The sequence below is a fragment of the Alexandromys fortis genome, unplaced genomic scaffold (assembly GCF_014885135.2).
Source record: "Alexandromys fortis isolate MF-2015 unplaced genomic scaffold, M_Fortis_MF-2015_v1.1 scaffold_38, whole genome shotgun sequence".
Lineage (NCBI taxonomy): Eukaryota > Metazoa > Chordata > Mammalia > Rodentia > Cricetidae > Alexandromys > Alexandromys fortis.
The window spans coordinates 8,731,184-8,751,318 of NW_026067916.1; the positions used below are offsets into that span (position 1 = coordinate 8,731,184).

Below are 20,135 nucleotides of genomic sequence, written 5' to 3' on the forward strand. Positions count from 1 at the left end.
TCTAAACATAAAAAAGGCAACATATGGCAAGTCAACAACCAACATCAAATGAAATGGAGAGAAACTCAAAGTGATCCCATTGAAATCAGAAACAAGACAAGGTTGTCTACTCTCTCCATATTTATTCAACATAGTACTTGAGGTTCTAGTTAGGGCAATAAGACAACAAAAGAAAATCCAGGTGATACAAATCAGAAAAGATTTGTCAAACTCTTACTATTTGCTGCTGATATGATAGTTTGCATAAGTATCTCCAAAATTTTTACAAAGTAATGTCTACAACTCTTAAACACCTTTAGTTATGTAGCAGGATAAAAGGTTAACTTAAAAAAAATCAATAGCCTTCCTGTTCACAGATGATAAATGGTCTTAGAAAAAAAAATCAGAAAAACATCACCATTCATAAGAGCCACAAATAACATAAAATATCTTGGAGTAACTCTAACCAAACAAGTAGAAGACCTGTATGGCAAGAACTTTAAATCCTTGAATAAAGAAATTGAAGACGACACCTGAAAATGGAAAGATCTCTGATACTCATTGGTAGGTAGAGTTAACATAGTAAAAAAGGCAATCTTACCAAAATCAATCTATAGATTCAATGCAATGCCCATCAAAATTACAGTAAAATTCTTCACAGACCTTGAAAGAACAATACTCAACTTCATACAGAAAAACAAAAAACCCCGGAATAACCAAAACAATCCAGTACAATAAAGGAACTTCTGAAGGCATCACAGTCCTTACCTTCCAAATCTACTACAAAACTACAGTAATAAAAACAGCCTAGTATTGGTATAAAATCAGACAAGAGGACCATTGGAACCGAATCAAAGACCCCGCTATCAAACCACACAACTTCAATCACCTGATTTTTGAGAAAGAAGCTAAAAATATAAAATGGAAAAAAGCATATTCAACAAATGGTGCTGGCATAACTGGATACCAACATGTAGAAGAATGAATATAGATTTGTATCTATCACCATGCATAAGACTCAAGTCCAAAAAGATCAACTACCTCAACATAAAACTAACCACACTGAACCTAATAGAAAAGAAAGTGGGAAGTACACGTGAACACATTGGCACAGGAGACCACTTCCTAAATATAACCCAGTAGCACAGACACCGAGAGAAACAATTAATAAATGGGACCTCCTGAAACTGAGATGCTTCTGTAGAGCAAAGGACATGATCAACAAGACCTAATGGCAGCCTACAGAATGGGAAAATATCTTCACCAACCCCACATTGGACAAAGGGCTGATCTCTAAAATATACAAAAAAAAAAAAAAATTAAAGAAACTTGACATCAATATACCAAATAATCCAATAAAAAAGTGGTGTATAGACCTAAATAGAGAGCTTTCAACAGATAAATCTCAAATAACTGAAAGACATTTAAGGAAATGCTCAACATCCTTAGCCATCAGAGAAATGCAAATCAAAACAACTCTGAGATTCCATCTTACCCTTGTCAGAATTGCTAAGATCAAAAACGCTGATATTAGTTTTTTGTTGGAGATGATATGAGGTAAAGGAAATTCTCCTCCATTGCTGGTGAGAGTACAAACTTGTACAACTACTTTGGAAATCAATATGGCATTCTTTCAAAAAATTAGAAAACAATCTACCTAGAGACCCAGCTAAATATATACCCAAAAGACACTCAATCTTACCACAGGCACATGTGCTCAGCTATGTTTTATAGCAGCATTGTTTGTAATAGCCTGGAAACAACCTAGATGCTCCTCAACTGAAGAATTGATAAAGAAAATGTGATACAATTGCACAATGAAGTACTACACAGTGATAAATCAATGATAACTTGAAATTTGTAGGCAAATGGATGGATCTAGAAAACCCATATTGAGTGAGGTAAACCAGACCCAGAAAGACACATATAATATGTACTCACCCATAAGTGACTTTCAGGCATAAAACTAAGAAAAAAACCAGCCCATGGGGCACAACCACAGAGAAACTAGACAAATAGGACCCTAAGAGATACATACATGGATCTACATAGGAAGGTGAGAAAGACAAGCTCTCCTGAGTGAACTGGGAGTGTGGGAGTTAAGGGAGAGGGTAAAATGGGTGAGGGGAGAAAAGGAGGGGAGTTGAGAAAAATGTGTAACTCAATAAAAATGATTTAAAAAAGAATAAAATCAGCCAAAAAATCAGATATATATCTGTCATGTCTGTTTTTTTTCATAAGTGAACTACATTCTAGAGAAAAGATATCTAATTCTCTTTTTAATAATTGTACTTGATTACTCCTATGCCTAAAAGTACAAATTAAGTCCCACTGGGCTTATCATTACAAAAAAAAATCCACCTAGTTTTTTTTTTTTTAAGGGTAGTAGAGTCTTCCCTAACAAAGAAAGAGAGAAAGAGAGAGAACATTCCTTATGTTAATCTTTTATATGTTGTTCTAACTGCTTTAAATGTTTTAAATTTAGAGAATAGTTTTGAATTTGAAAGAACTGGGATTGGGATATATAGAAAGGGTTGTATGGAAGAAAGGTAAAAAAGAAAATGATGTAATTGTTTTATAATCTCAAAAAATAAGAAGAAGAATTCAAAATAAAATCATTTATTGAAGAAATTAAAGAAAAAATAGTATCCTCACCCAGGAAGATTGTGTCTGGTTACATCAACTCAACTTAGCAGTGTTTAATATTAATATGTACAGAGTGCATAGGACAATGTCATGTGTTTTTCAGTGAGGACTATGTATGGTGATACATATAATGATTTAAATAAGAATGGCCCTCCCAGGTTCATATTTTTGAACTCTAGTCATCAAAAAGTGGTACTATTTGAGAAGGATGTGGAGGTGTGGCCTTGTTAGAGTATGTGTGGCTTTTTGAGGGAAGTGTTTCTATGGAGGTGGACTTTGAAGTTTTTCATGACAAGCCCAGTTTCTCTCTCTCTCTCTCTCTCTCTCTCTCTCTCTCTCTCTCTCTCTCTCTCTCCCTCCCTCCCTCTCCCTCTCTCTCTGACATGTCTTTATCTCTATCTCTGCTCTGTCTTTTTCTCTTTCTCTTACTCCTACTGCATGTGGAGGAGGATGTGGCTCTTAACTGCTTTTTTAGCACCCTGTTTGTGTTCCTGCCACCGTGCTCCTCACCAAGGTGATAGTTCAGTAGGCATCTGAAACTGTAAACAAGCCCCAAGTAGATGTCTTCTTTTATAAGCATTGCCTTGGCCATGTCTCTTCACAGTAATAGACTAAGACAGCCACCAAAGTGAGACAAATCAGGAACTCGAGAAATAAAAGAAATTACTTCATTTAACATCATTTTCATTGTACTTCTTAAACATTATATTCCTGTCCTTTTTTTTTTTCATGTTTGAAAAAGAAGACGGGTGATTAATTGCTTTCAATTCTTTTTTTTAATATTTATTTATTTATTATGTATACAATATTCTGTCTGTGTGTATGCTCGAAGGCCAAAAGAGGGCACCAGACCCCATTACAGATGGTTGTGAGCCACCATGTGGTTGCTGGGAATTGAACTCAGGACCTTTGGAAGAGCAGGCAATGCTCTTAACCACTGAGCCATCTCTCCAGCCCCATTGCTTTCAATTCTTGTTCTGTGTTTTGTTTTAACTAATCTTGTTATGTAGACCAGGTTTGCTTCAAACTTTCATTTTAGTTTTTTTTCTTTTCTTTTTTTTTTCTTTTTTTAAGATTTAGTTCTTATATGGGACAGGGTGTTTTGCCCACATGTATGTATGTGGACGACATACATGCCTGGCATACACAGAAGTCAGAGAACATTAGTTCTTCTGGAAGTGGACTTAGAATGGATTTCAGATATCAAGGGAATGCTGGGGAATGAACTTAGGAATTGTAAGAGAACAAGAGTTCTAAATGGCTACAAACTCTACGTGGGGTGGGCTGCCTTGAATCCATCTCAGCTTCCCAGCTGCTAGGACCTCTGGAAGAAGTGTCTTTCTTTATGTTTTAAAGCTCTTTGCTTCCTTCTTTTCATGCAGCTATTTTCCATTATTGGAATGTATTAATTTAATTAGGACCTAAAATAGAAGGGTAGATAAGATGCTTGAATACCATTATTATTATTAAAAGATGTAAAATCCATTTGGAAGGTCTCTTTTAATTATAAGAATTCTTAGCAAACACCTGTAACTTTAAATTTGAAAATGTTCAGCATAGCCGTTCATTCATATTATGACCAGGTTCCCCATGTTAAGAGAAAATAAAGATTGAAATGAAAGACTATGTAATGATCTCAGGTCATGTAGATTTTGCTAAAATAGTTTTATCCTGATGGCAAACAATCTTAGGTTCAAATGGAGGGGCAGGTTGTGGCCTTAGTGATGAGGCAGGTCCTGGCTTGACTCTTAGATTGCCCTTCCCATCACCGTGTAAACCTGTGCTGAGTCATTTAGCATACTGCCCCTCAGTTTCCAGTTTGTCATAGGGATTATGAACAGAGATGTCTTCAACCTGTCCCAGTGTGTTGGCCAGAACACAAGATGTCATTAATACATAGCATGCTTTATAATATATTTTATTAACTGAAAACATACAGAAATAGATTGTTTCTTGTTTTGAAGTATTAGGCACAAACCACTTAGTTCTCATTTACAGCTGCCACTAAGGAAAAACAAGTTTCCATGTTTTCTTTATAATACTAAAATTTTCTAATATTAATTTCACAACTTTTACTATTTGTGGTAAGTTTCTAAGGAAGTGGAAAAAAAAACCAGTTTCTGCTCTAATCAGCAGTTTTACTGTTCAATGTTACTTGACATTTTCAGTAGACATCTAGTCTGTATTTAATAAAATATTTGAGAATAAAAAGTTAATAAAAAAATTCTTGTTGACATCTTTTCTACAATGTGTTGTTCAGTGAGAGTTAAGTGGAATAACATGAAAGGCGGTAGACCAGGCAGCTTTGGATAACTGTTGTTACTCTGATTCTGAACACTGGCGAAAGATTCCATGACAGGGAACACCATTATTATTGTCCTTTCTGTAAAGTAATTAAGGTTATGAAACAAAATTAATTAGTTGCATGCAGCAGTGAGAAGCTTAGAGCATAACCGAGTGACAGATGGGATCCTTTTGTTTTCACCAGTGATTTACCTTCAGGTGAGATAAATGTTTGACGACACACATGGTCTGTCAGTCCTGAGCAGTTCGTGGCCTCAGTCTTCAGCTTCTTCACCAGGAGGAGACATCACTCCAGTGTCTAAGTTTATGAGTGCCTTTGGGTTGTCTGCTTAGGCAAACTTGGGAGCATTCGAAAATCTCCCACGCTATATTTCTAAACAAATATAGAAACCATGCACTTTGTACAACAATGAATGCACAATTTAAGATGAATTCTGTGAAGTTTGGGGTTTAATAATTAAAGTCAGTTTTCTTCGTATAACATTGTGTAACTAATATTTGAATGAGACTTCTTATCTAGTAACGAGATTTATGTTTCTAAATACATCTGTATTTGAGTTTTCACATTTAAAAAGTGATTTTATTTAATCAAACACAAAGATTTGGTTTTTGTCTCTTTACAAAGTTCAAACTGAAATGCTGAAAGTTCAAATTCTTTTCTCGAGGTTAAATTATTTTCTAAAGCTCACAGATTTACTAAATGATAGAACCAGGGAGATCAATAGCAATCCTTAAAGAAACAGTGAAGCTTGAAGTTTGAGGAATCATATGACCAGTGTAGCCACTGAGGTATAAAATAGAAGAAAGTGGTCTTAGCATACAAGACGTTCCCATGAGTCCAGAGGGTGGTTTCCAGCAAATTAAGTTACAAGTCATTTTGACAAGCACTCTAAACAAACGTAGGGCAGACATCATATCAAATTCTGGCCTGAAGGATCCGAGAAAGTCCCAGAAGAGATAGTGGAATTTTAGGTAGGTCTTGATGGACGGAACGAGAAGAGCAGACACTAAGCAACAACCACAGATGAGGAAAGGTAGATGCGAGAGCAACAACCACAGATGAGGAAAGGTAGATGCGAGAGCACATGGTTTATTCATAAAAGAAGAAAGAATGACCAGGTACGTCTTGAGATGGAGAGCGCGGTTGGTCTGATACGGAGATAACGAAGATATTAGGCAGATCAACAAAGCTTGGAGAGCAGCAAAATGCAAAAGAAAAAAAAGGAAGAAAAAGGAAGAAAAGGAACAGAGACAAGAAAGTTAGACAGGAAGGTGCTACAACCGAAGTTCAAGCAAGCACTGATCTCTGTTGTGACTTCTGGGCTCTGGTGTCGCCAATAAACTTGAAAATATTTAAAACATAAAGTGATAGCTTAATATGCCTTGTGCGAGGGCGATAAGAACATAAAGTCCTACATCCAGTACTCTCAAGTTTGTTTTGAGTCACACCATGGGAAGGGTGTAGCAAGGGCGTCCAGCCAACACAAAATACACTTCTAAATATTTACTGAGTGTACAGGGATTACTAGATGGATTAGAATAAATCTATGTGTTGTACAAAGGGTTTTATAAGTATCAAATGAAGCCAGAGAAATGAAAGGTCTTGTAATAAACATGTTATGTAAATGCAATCCATTGACATTGTATTAATAACTGTAGAAAGATTTTGCTCTTTTTACCACATCTTGGTATGATCCTGACTCACCTTAGAAGACTGACATATTTCACAATGAAGCATGGCATTTTGCAAAAAAAAAAGCATTATATAAATTTTATGTAAGCACATGAGAAAATAAAAACCACTTCAAAAATCTTTGCTTGTTGTCAAGTAAGTAAGCTTGACACACACCAGGTGTCAAGAACTGTCAACTTCCTACAGATGGCTGTGTGTAAGAGGGAGCTACAACAGCTCTTGAAATATGGTAGTTTAGTGCCTTGCTATAGGGTGGACTTTTTAAAATTAAAATTGTTAAGTTTGAGAGTATGTAGCATAAGCCACATGTTTGAGAATGTGTAAAAAGCTTGTGGTCTTTGGAGACATGCGGACTTGTGTGAACTCCATTGCTGCCATCTTGAACTTGGCCCTGTCCAGGATGCCTGGTACCACTCAGCTCAGCTCCTCCTCCAAGTGAGCCCCACTCCTCTGAGATGAGAATTAGGAGAATAACTAGCTAAAAGTGTTTTGCTGAATTGTGGTTCACAGTGGTTGGTAAATAAATGTTGTGTCTGCGATTCAGATTGTGTATGACCTTTATCAGTTAATTCCCAGAGCAGAACAAATATTCAATATGCACTTGTTAGAAGGAAAGAGAGGGGAAAAGGGCAGTAGAGAGAAAGAATGAGCAAGTGCAAGTTAGAATCTATCTTCTTATACGGTGGAAAATGTATTTGTGAGAGCATTATTATTCTGAACTCGAACTCCTTGGCACTAGTAATCTTTGAGCCTCTCTGCCTCTGGAGTAGTTGGAACTCTAGGGGGGGGGGTGGCATCACACCGAGCTATTTCTTAACGATCTGAAAATAAAGCTATATGACTAAGTGACGAGCAAATTGCCAACCTTTCAATCTATTTATTTAGAAATACAGCACGACACTATTTATTCATGAAAATTAGATCACAGCATTTTAACGGGTATCTCTTAAGCTTAATCTGTTTTCCCCATCTTCCTTTGTTTGGACATGCCCACACTTGTGTATTGTAAAGCAGAATGACTAGTCATATAATGCTTAATCTTGACAACTACCAACATTCAACACTTTCAACAGTGAAAGGGTTCCTTTTACTCAGCCAGATAAGCAATGAGACTTCTTCCACCTCTCCTGCTGACAGATCTTTTCTGGCAAAGGTCTCCCTTAAGTTCCATTTTTGGCGTTCCCTATTTCCATGCCATCTTTGTGAAATTAGCTTTATATATTACTTTACCTTAAATGTCACACCTAATGCGCGTGTTTGCAAGCTTACCCTAGCTTACACTGCCATCTGCTGGATGCCACTGTTCCTTAGGCAAGGGCCATAGTCAACATCCATGAAAATCTTCTCCTTCTTAGTGGTTTCTTAATGGTCATAGTTGAGATAGTAATGGGAATTTATATGCTGGGAGGAAAAACATGCTGAGATTTTTGGCAGGAGGCAGAAACGGCCAATAATGCTGCGGTTCGTTTTGAAATAATACTTGCTGACTCATTCTTTATGTCATTTAGCCAGCAGTCATTAATGTTCCTGCCAAGATTTTCATAGACTCCACAAAGACATATTTTTTTCTTCAAAAAGAGTTTATTCCCTAGCAGGAATAATCATAAAGAAAACGAATATAAAGAAATCCTTTCAGTATACATTGTATTTTATATTTTTGACAGTTGCACTGCTGATGCTTAGTACGTTTTTATTGCATTCCCTCAGATTACTACCTCCGTCTTAAGGAAGATCTCACACTACTGGAAGCCCGACAGCTGGTTTCCTGCAGCCCTCACTCTAACGGGGGTGCTCTTCGTGATGTGTCTGTACGCAGTTGCATGGTGCCTCTTCAAAGAGTAAGATTTTCCTTGTTGCTTCCCTTTATATCAGTTTATAATGAAACTATCAAGTATGCCTTCGAAAAAGGATGAAAATGGAGACAAAGACTTGGGAGAAATTTCTGTGTTGCTTTTCATGCTTCATCATGAAAACTGCTTTACATGTGGATTTTGAGTGCTAAGGAAGATCTTCCTGCCTGAAAGCCAATATCTGCTACCAAAATTGTTGATGAAATGATTCTAGCTTAGAGCCATTTGATTTTTAAAAATGATCATAAATGAGATTTTAACTATCCATATGCATAATCAAGGTCAGGATCCCTGGTTATATTTGCTTATCGAAGGATAGACAGCAGTCACAAAGAGACCAAAGCAATTGAAGGGTAATCAGAGAAAGCTTGAAATAACCCAGTAAGCATCTTGTGATATCTCATGGGTGGGGTAAGGAGAGGTGAGCAACACACAGACATAGTAACAGACAGTGTGTGCTTTGCACAAACACATCCTTTAACAGAGAAAGAATCAGATCGCAGAGCAGCGTGATAAGGATGTGGCCGAAACGCAAGCATCTTTCTATGAAACTGGACAGAGAAAGTTTTGCTGAGAAAGGGCCAGAACAATGGTCTTTTGAAGAGTAATTGGAAGCAAAAATAAAGGAAAGATGCTGAAAACACTTTATCTACACCAAGGGTGATTGGTTCTCCTTTTCATAAGCAAAACAATGGAACTGCGTTCATCCGAATCTATTTTTTACAACCATGGGCCTTATCCTGAAAAGTTGGCTGTATATTCTGAAAGACAAAGTGACATGATTTGAAGGTGAAGGAACGGTTAACAAGAAGGTTTGAAAAAAGAAAAAAAAAAGAAAGAAAAAAGAGGACAGCTGAAAGAAATGTAAGAATCCTTTGATGCGCATGGGAGGGACGGCGCACACAAGAGCTCACAACATCAGAGACCGTATGCATAACACCTGCACAAGATCAAGCCAACCAGAATTGCAGCAGTGCGGGGGGAGGCATTTCCCATCCCTAATTGATAAGCTCCTGGCAATTCACTGCTGTTGGCGTTGGGTTGGGGGAGTCAGTTTCTTCAGGGATGCAGTCCTTGAAAGGCTATACATGTCCCGTAAATTTTTCTTCATTCTTATACATACAAATAATAGTAAGTGGACTTAATGGTCTAAGAAGAAGAGAACTCACTGTTGCAAAGGAAAGCAGCAGAGGACAGGGAAGAAAAGGGAGCACCGAGTTTCCCTTGCACCGACACTCTGCATTTGGTTCCTTCCTTCCAGTGTTCCTGCCTGGTCCCGACTGTTTCCTCACTGTCACAGACAGCAGAGTCAACCACGTCTCACTGAAAAGGAAGCTGCACAGGGACCAAGGTAAAGCAGATTTAGTGATTTAGACAAAGAAGTTTGAGGCTCTACAAGTTGAATCTTCAGCGATTCAATCTATTTTAAGTTTAGATATAGGTAATGTCAGTTGGGGCTTTGGAATGTTAAATCTTACCTGTAAATTTCACATCGATTTTTAAAGTAGCCTTGCTCATCAATATTTATTGGCCACACTTCTAGGTCTGGGATCATAGCCGACAGCAAAGTCAGATTTGAAATGAGAATTATAATATAGTCCTGGTATCTTACTACTAGTAATATCATTGTACTTTATAAATCATTTTGTTTATTCAATGACAAGGTGAATTCAGGTTAGAATAATAAGAATATAGTATTTTATAGAAATTTCTCTTAGCATACCATCAAAACACATTACTTATTTATGTAAGAGATAATATAAAACACTAACGATAGGCACTACAGTCTGAACTTTAAACACAACCAGTTCTGATAACATATCAGAAGCTATTAAAGCTAATTTTAACACTGTCTAAGTGTTGCATATGTAGGGTAGGTATACTTAGTGATTTATAAAAGTAGACTGTTATATCATTCATTGTTTTCTTACATTAGCATGGAAAAACGTATTTTGTGTTAATGAGTAAAGTAAATGTTTCAAATATGTTCTGTAATAGGTATGAAGACTCACTGAGTATTGGCTTCAGACTGAATACAAGACCAAACTTGCTCCCTGGAAATGATAAAGTAAGGACAAAAAGAAAAAAAAAACAGTGTAGAGTTCAGAGTATTTATTTTTTTCCATTTCCTAGACTCTAGATGACAGAAAAGCACTTGTGAGTAAGAGCTGGTGAATAGGAACTCATAAACAGAATAGAGAGTTGTAGAGGAAGGTCATTGGTTAATTATAATAAACCAACTGCTTGGCCTCATAGCTTAGAACATAGATGGGAGGAGTAAACAGAATAGAATTCTGGGCGGAAGAGGAAGTGAGGTCAGACTCTGCTCTGCTCCCAGACAGGATGAACGGAGGCTAGAATCTTCCCGGTAAGCGCACCTTGGGGTGCTTACACAGATGATTAGAAATGGGCTAGTCCAGGTGCGAGAATTAGCCTGTAAGGGCTAGAGTTCATGGGCCAAGCAGTCTTTAAATGAATACAGTTTGTGTGTTGTTATTTCGGGCATGAGCTAGCCAAGCGGCCGGGGTGCTGGGGACACAGCCCCGCCGTTCATATTTCAACAGAGAGTTTAGTAAATTCAATTCGAAGGGGAAGCAAACCTTGGAGGGGGTAGAGTTCCCACCCACTTTTCCATGATTTGATGCTCATGATGTCAACGAGGAAGCAAGGGACAGTGCTGATACATCCGTAGAGGTCAAAATGATTTCGGGTATTGTTGAGATAGCTTTCGGGTCTCCTTTTTTTCATTCTTTAGGTGAAATTAAATTACATAGATAATCTAGCGGGGTCATTGCTAAGAGTAACTGTGGTGCCTGTTCATCTTTATGCAACTCACTTATTCAATGAATACTTGTCACGTGTCAAACTGTCTCTTGAACAAGTTTCTGTTGGGATATTCACTGAGTATATGTTTTTTATTGCATTTTTATTATTTAAGTAAGAATTTTATACATGCATGCGATGTGGTTTTATCAAACCCACCCTTCCCATTCTTCCTGCTACAAATCCCCCTCTAGATCCTTTTGCTGGGAATATCAGTATTTCTTCTCAAACCAAGGTGGTTTCTTCTCAGACTGTGCTGCAAATATGTGTATAAGAAGGGTTATCTACTGGGGCATGATTCGCCCCCACGAGAGCTGTGTCTATAGAGAAAATTAACTTTTCCTCTCCTAGAGACCACGGAGTGTCAATAGCTCCTCAGCTAGGAGTGGGACTGCATGACCACCTTCCCTCTCATTGCTGGGACTTGGTCTGGCTTTATCATGTGCAGCTCTTGTATGTGCTTTGCCAATTGCTGTGGTTTTATATGCCAAGCTGTTATGTGTGTCTAATAAACACTGTCCTATAGCCATCCACTGGCTTTTACAAACTTTCTGTCCCTTTTCACCTTAGGAAGAGGAGATGTGACGTAGATTGCCATTAAAAGAATTGCTTTAAACCATGATGCTACAGAAATAGATTTGTCTAAAACTATACGTGGTTCAGTATCTTTGACAAGTAAAATGTTTTCAAGTCAACACCAAGACAATCAATAATATTAATTCAATGGATGACTATTCAATATCTAACTATAAAGGTCATTTTAGAGTATATGAAAGTTTTAAGGAGATATTGAACATGAATTTCACTGTTTCTAAGGCCATATTTCAGCTAGGAGAAAAATAAATAAAATATTGGAAGGAATAATGCTGGCGCTTGATACATTCTCAATTGTGTACTGCATGTAGTAAGTTCCGTAGAATTTCAGGGATCTACAAAGTTCCTGTGCTGTAGAACATCTAGGAAAACTGCACAGGAATTAGCATGAGTGTTCACACAAAGGAGTTGCATTGCTTCTAGATGGGAAATGGAGAAACATCACACATGTTTATCTTGGCACAGAACTTGGTTTACAAACTCCAAGATGTTTCACAACCTTTCCTTCCACTTGGGCAGCGTGCCTCTCTCTTGCCTTTCTTATACTCTAGGACTTTGTGTGCATATTCACAGTGCCACAGTCCCTTAGTGTCTGATTCTCCCTATTAGTCTAAGTTAAATACCTCCACAGAAGCCTACACATCCTTCACTCTTGCTCTATCATGTCGTAGGCACATGCATTTGTGCATTGCCCACGTGATTTCTTCTGCCTTCACTGATACAGAGGGTTTTTTTTTTTCACTTGCAGAGCACTACCACTGAAGTTCTATGTGCAGCCACATCCTAATAGCTCAAGGATTGTAGAGACAATCACTAACTTAGTTTTAACTCCTTTTTCCTCTTCCTGTGCACATTTCTTTCCTCCTCCAAATTACTATATTATGACATAGGTACCACTTACAAACACTATTCCTGTTCAAGTTACCCCTGAACTAATTGAACGCTTTGCTCTCTGGCTCCAACGTGTCTTTCCCAGTGTGTCTTGGGCATCTTTCATGGAATATGAAACTTCATCAAAAAATTGGCCAACATATATCATGACCAATCAGTCCTATAATTCCTTTGTTCTTCCTCTTTAGTCATTCTCCCTAGTCTAGACAAGTTTTCTTATGGCTACCCTCAAGACTTTACTGCGATGAAAAATTTTAACACTTTCAAAACTACAGATTAAAAATATATCCTCCCTGGTTATTTTCCAGTTTGATTAAAAATTATTCAGGTGTTTATCAATTCACCCCTCTCGTTTATGTTGATTTTCATACTTCTTAATTTTTTTCTTTGTTGTGTGTTGTGCATTTTTCTATCTCTCCTTTCTGTTGGCCTGCCCCGCCCCGTGTGTGTGTGTGTGTGTGTGTGTGTGTGTGTGTGTGTGCATGCACGCGTGCATGTGGGTGGGCATATGAAAGACAGATGTCAATGTTAGATATCTTTCTGAATCACCTTTTTTCTTAGTTTTGGAGAACAGAACTCAATGGCTAGGCTGGCTGACTAGTTGACGTTGGGATTCCTCTGAGTTATGTGTTCTCCACCCCATGTCTAGGATTAGAGACATGCTTGACCATGGCCAGCATGTAACTGTGTACAAGAGACTCAAACTGTATAATACTTGTGGGCTCACCACAGTACAGTGGCTCTTACCCTGGAGCCATCTCCAGAACGCCATGCATTTTCTTTCCTTATTATTCATCTCATGTTGCACTTTGCTTCTATCTATCTTGGGATTTACTGTCTAGCATCTTGACTCCACCAACAATCTTTTCACTTTTTTCTTTCACCATCTCATTTAAACTCGTTTAGGGAAACTCTCCAGTCTTAATGAAATCCATGGATCAGTTTATTGTGTGGCAATATTAAGCTGCCCTGTGTTTCCTAGGAAAATAATGTAATTCTGTCTTCTGAACTCAATGCAACTTAAGACAATGCTTTTGAATGACAGCTCAACATAACCACACTAACTAACTATAGATTCATAGTAAATTAACCTTCCTACTTTGAATGGTGCCATTTCATAGTCCTTCCTTCTCTCCTAATTTCCAGCACATCTCTGTCTTCTCACTTTGAACTGTGATATCTCTGCATCCTTCTCAAACAATAAAAAGGAACAAAATTAGATCTACAGCTCTCTCAGACATGCTTAGAGAGATGCCTTAGTAGTTCACAGATCATATCGCTCTTATAGAGGACACAAGTTTGGTTCCCAACACCTACAACCATTAGCTTAAAACTGCCTGTAACTCCAACTCTCAAGAATCAGATACCTCTGGTCTTAATGGATACCTGTACACACACACACACACACACACACACACACACACACACACACACGCACTAAATTAAAAAAGTAAAGCTTTTAAAAGCTCTCATGGGCTCTTAAAAAGCAACCTCAGAATCTTCTGCTCTACCCTCGAGGTGCTGAGATGCCCCCCCTCTGCTCATCACCTCTTTTTATGCTAAGTTTTCCCCTTGCAGATTTCATCAAAACATTTCTTTGCCCTGTTTCTGCTGCCTAACTGCAAGACCTGAGATGGTAGTCGCTGCTATTTGTTTTCCCCACTATTCTCTCAAGGCCTTCTCCTGACTTCATTCATCCGTTTAGGGATCATACAAACCTTAGGAAGGAGACTGACTGTCTGTCTGTCTACTGATGCTAACCTCCACATATCCACCCAATTCAAAAATACTCCTCACATAATCAATGTTCTATTTATATACCCCTACTCAGGTCCCTATAACACACACAGTTTAGAAAAGAATTGGCCCAATTTTGAGTTCTCTAAGCCTATTGTGAGAAATCCAATAGGAAGGTAGTACTACATGCTCCTTCTAGGAATCCTGGTGAAACTGTGTAACAGTAATCAGTGAACTGAGTGAGGTTTTAACCAGTTTGAACATCTGCTTTGAAACTGTAAAGAAGCCTTCTGAATGTTATAAATAATTATTTAATAATGGTAAATAGTATTAAGTTAAGTACCCTGTTGTCAGATTTCTTGATTTATAAAGGACTCTGGGACAATAGAACATATTGTAAAGCATTTTTCTTATTAATATTTATGAGGTGGTTAATAAGATCAACAACTGTATATAGTGATAAAAATTTGGAATAAAATAGTTATAAATTTATTTCTTCCATCAGTAGTTTATGATGGACATGCAATGGATACTGGAAAGAAGAAGCTCCTGATTTTAACACATGGAAATATTTATAACAGTGCGTTATTGAGTGATCCGTATCACACTGTCAAGTTTTCTTTATGTTAAAGATACTGAGGAAGGGAACTCTAGGTGCTCATTTATGCTAAAAGATCCATATGCATTATTAGTTATTTTACTCTTTAATAGCGATTGCTTCCTTTTGTGATCACATTTTTCTGAAATGTATATTTCAAAAATCCACAGACCTCATTATTGATTTAACTAGTTTCAAGTACTTCTATTATCTTCCATTAATCTCCATTTTTACCTGAACACCCTTAATTAATCTTTTTTTTTCAGGCCTAGAAATTACCCCTAATTTGCCTTACTCTTTTTTTTCTGTAATTTTTTCAAATACTATATCCATTTCTATTTCATATTGACACAAGCTATTCATGAATAACATTGGAGAAACCTGTTACAAATCTAAGCCCACATGAGCAAAAATGCATTCCAATGTTCATTCCTTATCAGTTTATAAGGATAGAAATAATCATATTCCAGTTTTTCCTACAGGACATAAAGGTTTGAGGTGAAAAACATACCACCAAACTCACTGGGTGATAGAGATAAAAATGTCTTCACTGTCCTTAAGCATTGAGAGCCCCAAATATATCTCATCACTTCTGATACTGTCGTGACATTTGCGGTTTGTAACTCTGTCACAATGTGTCAGGCCCTTGTTCTTTTGTAAAGGACATCTTTAAATACATGCTGGTTATGTAGTTTTCAAAATTTAGATTACTCTGACCCACTTAACTTTCTCAAATATCTTTTTTTTAAAAAAGGAGGATAGAATTCATAGTCTCTGAATCAACTCTATTGAATGTACGTGTCTCCACTGTGCTTAGAAAATAATTACCAGCATATATAATAACACTGATCTCTGATAACCTTATTACAAACATCTCTGAAGACAGTATGGGATGCCTGTTAAACTATTATGCCTTGTTTTAAATAAATACTAGACATTCAAATTGTGTTTGATTAAAGGGGGTTTTCTATTTAAGATATTATTGGTAACCTTTAAGAAAGTAAATTTTATAGTTTAAGGGATTAATCACAACAATATGTGCAATCAGGTACAACCTGTTTTTTTCATAGATTTTTTTTTAAAAGCACAATTTAGGAGAGAGGAGAGTAAAACAGCATAGAGGACATCACGTGATAACTTATCTTTGTCCTAAAATAGCATAAGGCTCTACGTCTGGACTCCATCTCCGTGTGTCTCTGTATCTCTGTCTTATGTGTAATGAAATAGGAAGTGAGGTTAACCATATGTACTGTTTGATTCATATGTGGAAGGTATAGAAAGGCAGAAGTTTGGGACTACTTTGGAGACATAATTTCATTGTTTAATTCCCACACATTACCAGTCTGTCTCTTCATCTGTAATCTGTAGCTGTCATTATTGTCAGGAGTTACTGACACTTGTACCCAAAACAAAAGTTTGGATTGACGAGAGTGGAATAATGGAAAAACCACTTTATGCCTCTAATAACTCAGATGTGTATTATAAGCTTTACTCTCCATCTCCATAAGCAACCACGATTTTATCCCTCAAGCTAATAAACTGCCATCCATAGCATATTGTTATGGTTATATGAATATTTGCAGAATGAAGGAAGTCCTGAGTACATGTGTAAGAAACATATGAAGTCCTAAGTGAATGTGTATTATTGACAAGGACCCCAATGTTATACACCAAAGTGAATTTGTGAAGCCGTTTTAGAGGACTTGGAAAGTCACCCTTTGGTCAAAATACAATAGTTTACCAATGATTGACCAGTGAGTTCCAAAACTATCAGCACAGCTAAACTAATGGCCTCTTTACGATAGGAATAAAAGCAATGTCTGATAATGAATCCCAAAGAACATTTCATGTGGCAGCTGAGTCCCCTCAACCCTAACCTCATGTAGTGTTTATTTGATAACTATGTAAAGGCTGTTGATTCTAGGACTGCACTTCACACACTGTATTCTAAATTCATCATGAGAGAGAACAAGAAGAGAGAACTTCCTACCATTCTATCAGGAATTACCTATAAGAATCCCCAGAGTTTTCAGGAATTTATATAAAGGCATACATGCATAAACTCGTTAAGTTCCAGCCATCCTAGGAGCTAGGTGCTGCTTTACCAGTTCTGCTTTGAAGATAGGATACAGAAAAAAGACAAGAAACTTATATGGGGAGGGGAGCTGGAGAGACACTCAGTGGTTAAGAGCACTGGTTGCTCTTCCAGAGGACCAGGATTCAATTCTCAGCACTTATATGGCAGCTCGTTGTTGGGAGCAGTAAGACCCCAGATCCTGAATTTCTTGTAATTCCCTCATCTGAGTGCCTACAGCTGCTCTGAGCACGAGACCTTCAGGAGTTCCTGATGGCAGGAGAGTGGTTTCTGGTGGGTTTGGCTGGGGCGTGGTTATCTCTATATAATCTGCCCCTGAACACAATGAAGGGGGCATTCCTGGGGAATTCAAGTATGACCCGTGTCGCTGTCTCTCTGTCTGTGTGTGTTTGTGTATTTTAGCCTCATTGCCCGAAGCTCGCTAACTGGGTGTCAGCGCACAGAGTGCAGATAAGGGGGCGCGGTGCGCGGCAGCTCATAACTGTCTATAACTCCAGTTCCAGGGGTTCTGACACCTTTATACAGATGTGCATGCAGACAAATACCAATTCACATACATGAATGAAAGACAGACAGACAGAGAGAGAGAGAGAGAGAGAGAGAGAGAGAGAGAGAGAGAGAGAGAGAGAGAGAGAGTCATTTTTAAAAACCCTATATAAGATTCACAACTGACAAATATGGAAACAGGTTTCACATCTGAGTAGTTTGGTATCAGAGTCTTCATTTCCACTCCCAAATCCCTCACAAAGTGTTTAAATTACAGTATTTTGGTTTAATGAGTGGCTTGGGGTTAGACTATTTTGAATGTTTCATTAGGGCTTGAATATGTATATACCTACCATATATACAATGCATATTATCTTGTGGATTGCTTCTCTGGGTGGATTTTTAAAAATTTTATTTATTTAATTTTTAGAAACACTCTCTTCTTTTCTCATTTTACATACCAGTCCCTGTTCCCACTCCCTCCCCATCTCCCGCTCCCTCCACCTTTCCCCCTAACCCACCCCAGATTTTTGTAACACTTTAGCAGTTAACTCCAGGTCATCAATAGTGCATCTATGTCACATCGAAGAAGAAAAAAGATAAAAGCACTTCCTTCGGGAGTTGTTTAAGCAGTGTGAATTCAGATTTGAATTCCCTACTTTTACTTCTTGCTCCCTGAGTCTTTGGTTCTCTGTTACCTGAGTTTCAATCTGTGCCTACCTGTTTTGTGAAATTGTTTGTCCCTGTCTATGTATGGCTATTTCTATGTGTGTCTATCTGTTGTATAGACTGTGTGTGTGTGTGTGTGTGTGTGCTGTGTTTATCTGTCCCTGACAAAGATCTTCAATCTATACTTATTGAAGAGCATAGGAAACATCATATGGGAGAAGAAATGAATGCCCTACAGAAACCTTTAACATATTCTTGCAAGGGATTAAGTCACTCCAACTGGTCCTCACTGGCCCAGATAACAAATAATGCTGTTTATCCGTTGACAGCTATGAATGGCTGCATTTAACTCTTATGCTAGAGTTTGGGAAGTTACTTTAAACTTCTGTACCTGCTGTTTTTAGGAAATGATACACATTACTCTGGGTCAGGGCATGGAGCAGTATAGAATTAAAGATTGCAGCTTTATCTTAGATTAGGTTGGGAAAGTTGATACATGGGATGTTCAAAGCAAGTAAAGTTGGCTGTTACAATGTTCCCTTAAAGGCAGGCTAAGCAAATATTTCGATTACACTGTAGGCTGGCAGTCTTAAATCTTAAGTGACTTTCAGGCATATTATTCACTTCAGTTGTGAGCTCCAACAATGGTTATGGTCACTTAGAATGGTTATGGTCAAATACTGTGTTGTTAATATTCATTGTTAGTCTCCCAATGAGAATGCTCTTCAGGACCTAGACAAATGGAGTCAGTACCATGTTAGTGATAGTGGAGAAGAGGGTTCCTGAAGGGTTCAAGTGGCCCCATGCAGTTTACTAAGAGAGAGTGAAGGAATTTCATTGGCAGAATGCAATGATAAGAAGAAACAAATATGTGCTTATTATGATTTTAAGGCAATTTAATTTAATCTAAATCCCTCATCTTTATTCTTTCTCATACATTATACATAATCCCATGAACATGCAGTTGAGATTATTTGGTTAATTATTGGTGAACCTGGTATCATGGGGTGCACTATCATTTTCACTATAATTAATAAGTTTTAAAACATATGTGGCAATAGTAGCAATAACAATAATCTTAATATTGTTCAATATTTCATTGGCATTATTTTTATTAACCAAGCTGTATTTTAATACTTAATATTCAAATTTTTACTAAGGTTTTAATCTAGTGTTTTTCTTTTCGTCAGTGACAGGAATGTAATATCTATTCAACGGCCAGACCGGGGATGTCAAGATGTTGAACTATTAAGAAGAGAAAATAATTTTAACAGAAGACATTTTGACTTTAACTAGAAGAAAGGTCACTATATCCTCATGTCACTTGCTCTATTTGAAAAGGTCTTTGAAAACACAGCTTTTTCACAATAAAACAGCACCAGGGTTTTCAACATATCCAAGTACCTGTGTAGCCTGTCACATGATTTGATGCATCTGAATTTTACTGCTGCATCTGTGCTAAGGTTTATATGTCATAAAGATCTGCTTGTGTGCCTTTAAGAAAGTTACTGTGATACCCTAATAAGCAGGCAAAAAATAGACTGAAATTGTACTCAGATTATAATGATATCTCAATAACTGTTTAAATGTAATTAAAAATGGTGATCATTGCATGAATTAATTTAGAAAATAAAATATATGTTATAATACTAAATTCTTCATTAGGCCTCTAGGAAATGTTTATTTTTGAAAGACAAGGTCAAACGTGTGTGACAATTTCTTATCTGTCAACAGTCCACTTTCCTGATAAACTTGTTTTTACTTGTGTGT

At 37.4% G+C, this 20,135-nt stretch overlaps 1 protein-coding gene across 2 annotated transcripts in view; it reads left to right on the top strand.

The window, feature by feature from the left end:
- LOC126500162 (protocadherin Fat 4-like) overlaps nt 1-19,878 on the top strand; it is an 89,422-nt gene extending 69,544 nt beyond the window's left edge. Inside the window, exons 19-21 of one of the 2 annotated variants that reach the window (XM_050139853.1) lie at nt 8,330-8,460; nt 9,734-9,823; nt 19,556-19,878. In XM_050139853.1, coding sequence (XP_049995810.1) covers nt 8,330-8,460; nt 9,734-9,823; nt 19,556-19,661 — 327 coding nt within the window. In that variant the 3' untranslated portion in view covers nt 19,662-19,878. Of the gene's footprint in view, nt 1-8,329; nt 8,461-9,733; nt 9,824-10,470; nt 10,541-19,555 lie in introns of those variants that run through there. The other variant, XR_007591262.1, reaches the window with a different exon arrangement.
- The last annotated feature ends 257 nt before the right edge of the window (nt 19,879-20,135 follow it).